Source organism: Poecilia formosa, unplaced genomic scaffold (genome assembly GCF_000485575.1).
Source record: "Poecilia formosa unplaced genomic scaffold, Poecilia_formosa-5.1.2 Scaffold10, whole genome shotgun sequence".
NCBI classification, from domain to species: Eukaryota; Metazoa; Chordata; class Actinopteri; order Cyprinodontiformes; family Poeciliidae; genus Poecilia; species Poecilia formosa.
This window is the reverse complement of record NW_006799949.1, coordinates 523,213-525,852: the sequence shown is the minus strand read 5'-3', so window position 1 is coordinate 525,852 and position 2,640 is coordinate 523,213. Positions and strand designations below refer to the sequence as shown.

Below are 2,640 nucleotides of genomic sequence, written 5' to 3'. Positions count from 1 at the left end.
GAATTAACTGATTGTCACCAATTTTCATTATTTTTGAAAAATAATGAAAATTGGTGACAATCAGTTAATTCAGTACATTTGAATAGATAGTTTCACATTTTAATTCTGAATGAGCAGAGATGGAATACCTTTGACATTTTTTTTTCCATTGTATCTGTTGTGTAAACTTTCCTCGAATAAACTTATATGAAGGGAACATTTATTAGAAATAAAATAGTGTAATATTTACTAATATCTTGTTTATTGTCTAGTAACTCTTTCAAGTTTAATTGATGGCGTTAGGTTCGTTTGACGGGACCATAAAATGATGCAACTGTTCACACACCAATATTCAGATTCAGCACTCCAGCTGCTGGTTGGAGGTGTGAAATGTGTGTGATCACAGCTCTGATGTAAAGATTGTTCACCGTATAACAATGTAGTATATAAAAGATATAAAAGTATGTCTACAAGTAAAAACTGTTCTGATAACATGTTGCTCAGACGGACAAAAGGTGTTCTCGGTTCATCCAACATAAGCAGCTCCAGCCCACCACCAGGTCATGTCTTCCTAACTCCACTCCATCCATGGGAACAGGAGCCATGCCAAGACAACAAATACGATCCACGACGACTTTTTCCAGGAGCTTGTCATCTTATACTGTCACAGCGTTTCAAAGCCTTGCCTTTGCCATGAAAAGCTATAAAACACTAGGTTGTCCAACATGTAGGCTGTGACGCAGGTGTATACATTACCTTCTCTTTGGCAACCTTATGGGAGAATGGGCAGGTGCCATCTGCCTGCTTGCATGTCCCTCTGAGAAATCTGTAAGGAAAAAATAACAACTAAANCTCCAGTGGGGCAGCTAGTAGGAAGAGATTTTGTTAAGCTGTCCCCCACTTTTGGTGTCTGTGGCTGCTTTGGGCAATTTTGAAGATTTTGTTTCTGCTTGTTTAGCTAAGCAGTTTGTCTCTGCTCTGGATTGTTTTGACACAAGCTAGAAGCTCGTGTTTGGGAGGCTCGGGGCTCCCTGTGTGTCCTTTCTTTTGGGTTGTTTTGAGTTTACCTTCTTATATTGACTTGTTTGAACATTTTGTAATTTAATTTGCACTTAACATTCTTGAATTTGTTAGTCCTTTTATTTTGTTTTAATTGGGTTAAATTGTATTGTGTTTTGGTTTTGTGAAACCATTTTTTTTTGTAATAAATAATTTTACATTTCACTTTTCTCTGGACACATCTTTATGTTACACGCCCTGAACCCCTAAAACACAGGGCGGGTCATAAAATGGCTGCTTCTCTAATTATTGATCTCCTTGTCAGTTTAGGTGAACATTCGTGTCTTGACGTGTTTGCAGTTGTGCTATAATCTCCCCATTTTTGCATGATAGATTTGCCAGTGCTCTTATTGATGTCATATTAAAAAGAGTTAAATATAAAGCTCAGATATTTTTGTTTAAAAACTGAAAACATTTTTAATGCATATTATTTAACACATTGTAATAGTCTATCATAGGAATTTTAAGTAAAGTACAAAAAAAGTTTGTGGTTGTTACAGGACACTTTTTGCAGGCCAATGTATTTAAAATCTTTTTAACTAAGGGGCTGGTGGAAAATAAAAATTTCTGACCTAAATGTTTGTCAACTTGGTTGCTGTGATTTGCTAAATAATTTTAATGAAGATGGAAGAGGAACACTGACATGGAGACTGAGAAACCAGAGCCGTCGAGGATGAGATTAAATGACTCTGTAAACATACATGCTGTTCTGAATCCACGCCACTGTCCGGTTCTCTTCAGAGGAATCCCACGCACCAGCCGATCTGTCACACTGAGCAGCTAAATGACCTTAATTGCAGCTGACAGGAGCAGTGGGAAAGTGGATGTGCAACTTGACAGCATGTGTGTCTGTGTGCAGAGAGATGTCCTGTTTGACATGAAGGGGGGAGCCTGCTCTAAATTTACCACAGAGAGAGTTCAGTAGAGAGAGAGATGGGTGTGAGAGAGGCTCCACCTCTCTGAGATGGGATCTCTTCTGCCTAATTAACTGCTACAGAAATATTTATCCAGGCTGCAGCTCGGCCATCTCTCATGATGTGTTTATGTGCCCTGGATGTGAGCGCAACCCAGGGCCAGGGGTGGCGTTCCTGGCTATCCGGGTGCCAGGGGAGTTGGCCGCCGTGTCTCTGGTTTCCAAGTATTTGTGGTAGCTGGAATGGCGGTGGGCAGGATTTGGGATACAGGCTTGTATATCCACACTAGTGCCTGGATCAAGTTTGGAGAGGTAGAGGATGCATCACCCTAGAGCCACCCCACCTTACTCCTCTTACCCCTTTAAACGTGTTCGGTCCAACTTAGGGGCTCTGCATGAAATAGGAGCGGGTGTATCCCCTGGAGGGAGGGAACCGGCTTTTGGAGGTGAGGGGGTATTGCAAACAGACAGCTGGGCTCTCAGCATGCACCGACAGCGGGCTGATGACCAGCACAGGTGTGGTGCATTGTGGGACTGTGTGTGAGAGGGTTGAGGCAACATAGCACCTGTTGTAGGCTTGTTTGTCAATACAAAGAAAGCTTTCACTCTTTTTGAGTTTCTGCACAAAGACATGGAAAAACACTCATGCTCCTATAAATCAGCAGATTCAGTTCCGTACACTCTCAGTT

At 41.4% G+C, this 2,640-nt stretch overlaps 1 protein-coding gene across 1 annotated transcript in view; it reads right to left on the bottom strand.

Annotated features, from left to right (window-relative positions):
• zc3h3 (zinc finger CCCH-type containing 3) overlaps positions 1-2,640 on the bottom strand; it is a 62,261-nt gene that overhangs the window by 13,746 nt on the left and 45,875 nt on the right. The window contains exon 8 of the mRNA XM_007541008.2: positions 736-805. Within this exon, the coding sequence (XP_007541070.1) occupies positions 736-805 (70 nt within the window). The remainder of the gene's footprint in view (positions 1-735; positions 806-2,640) is intronic.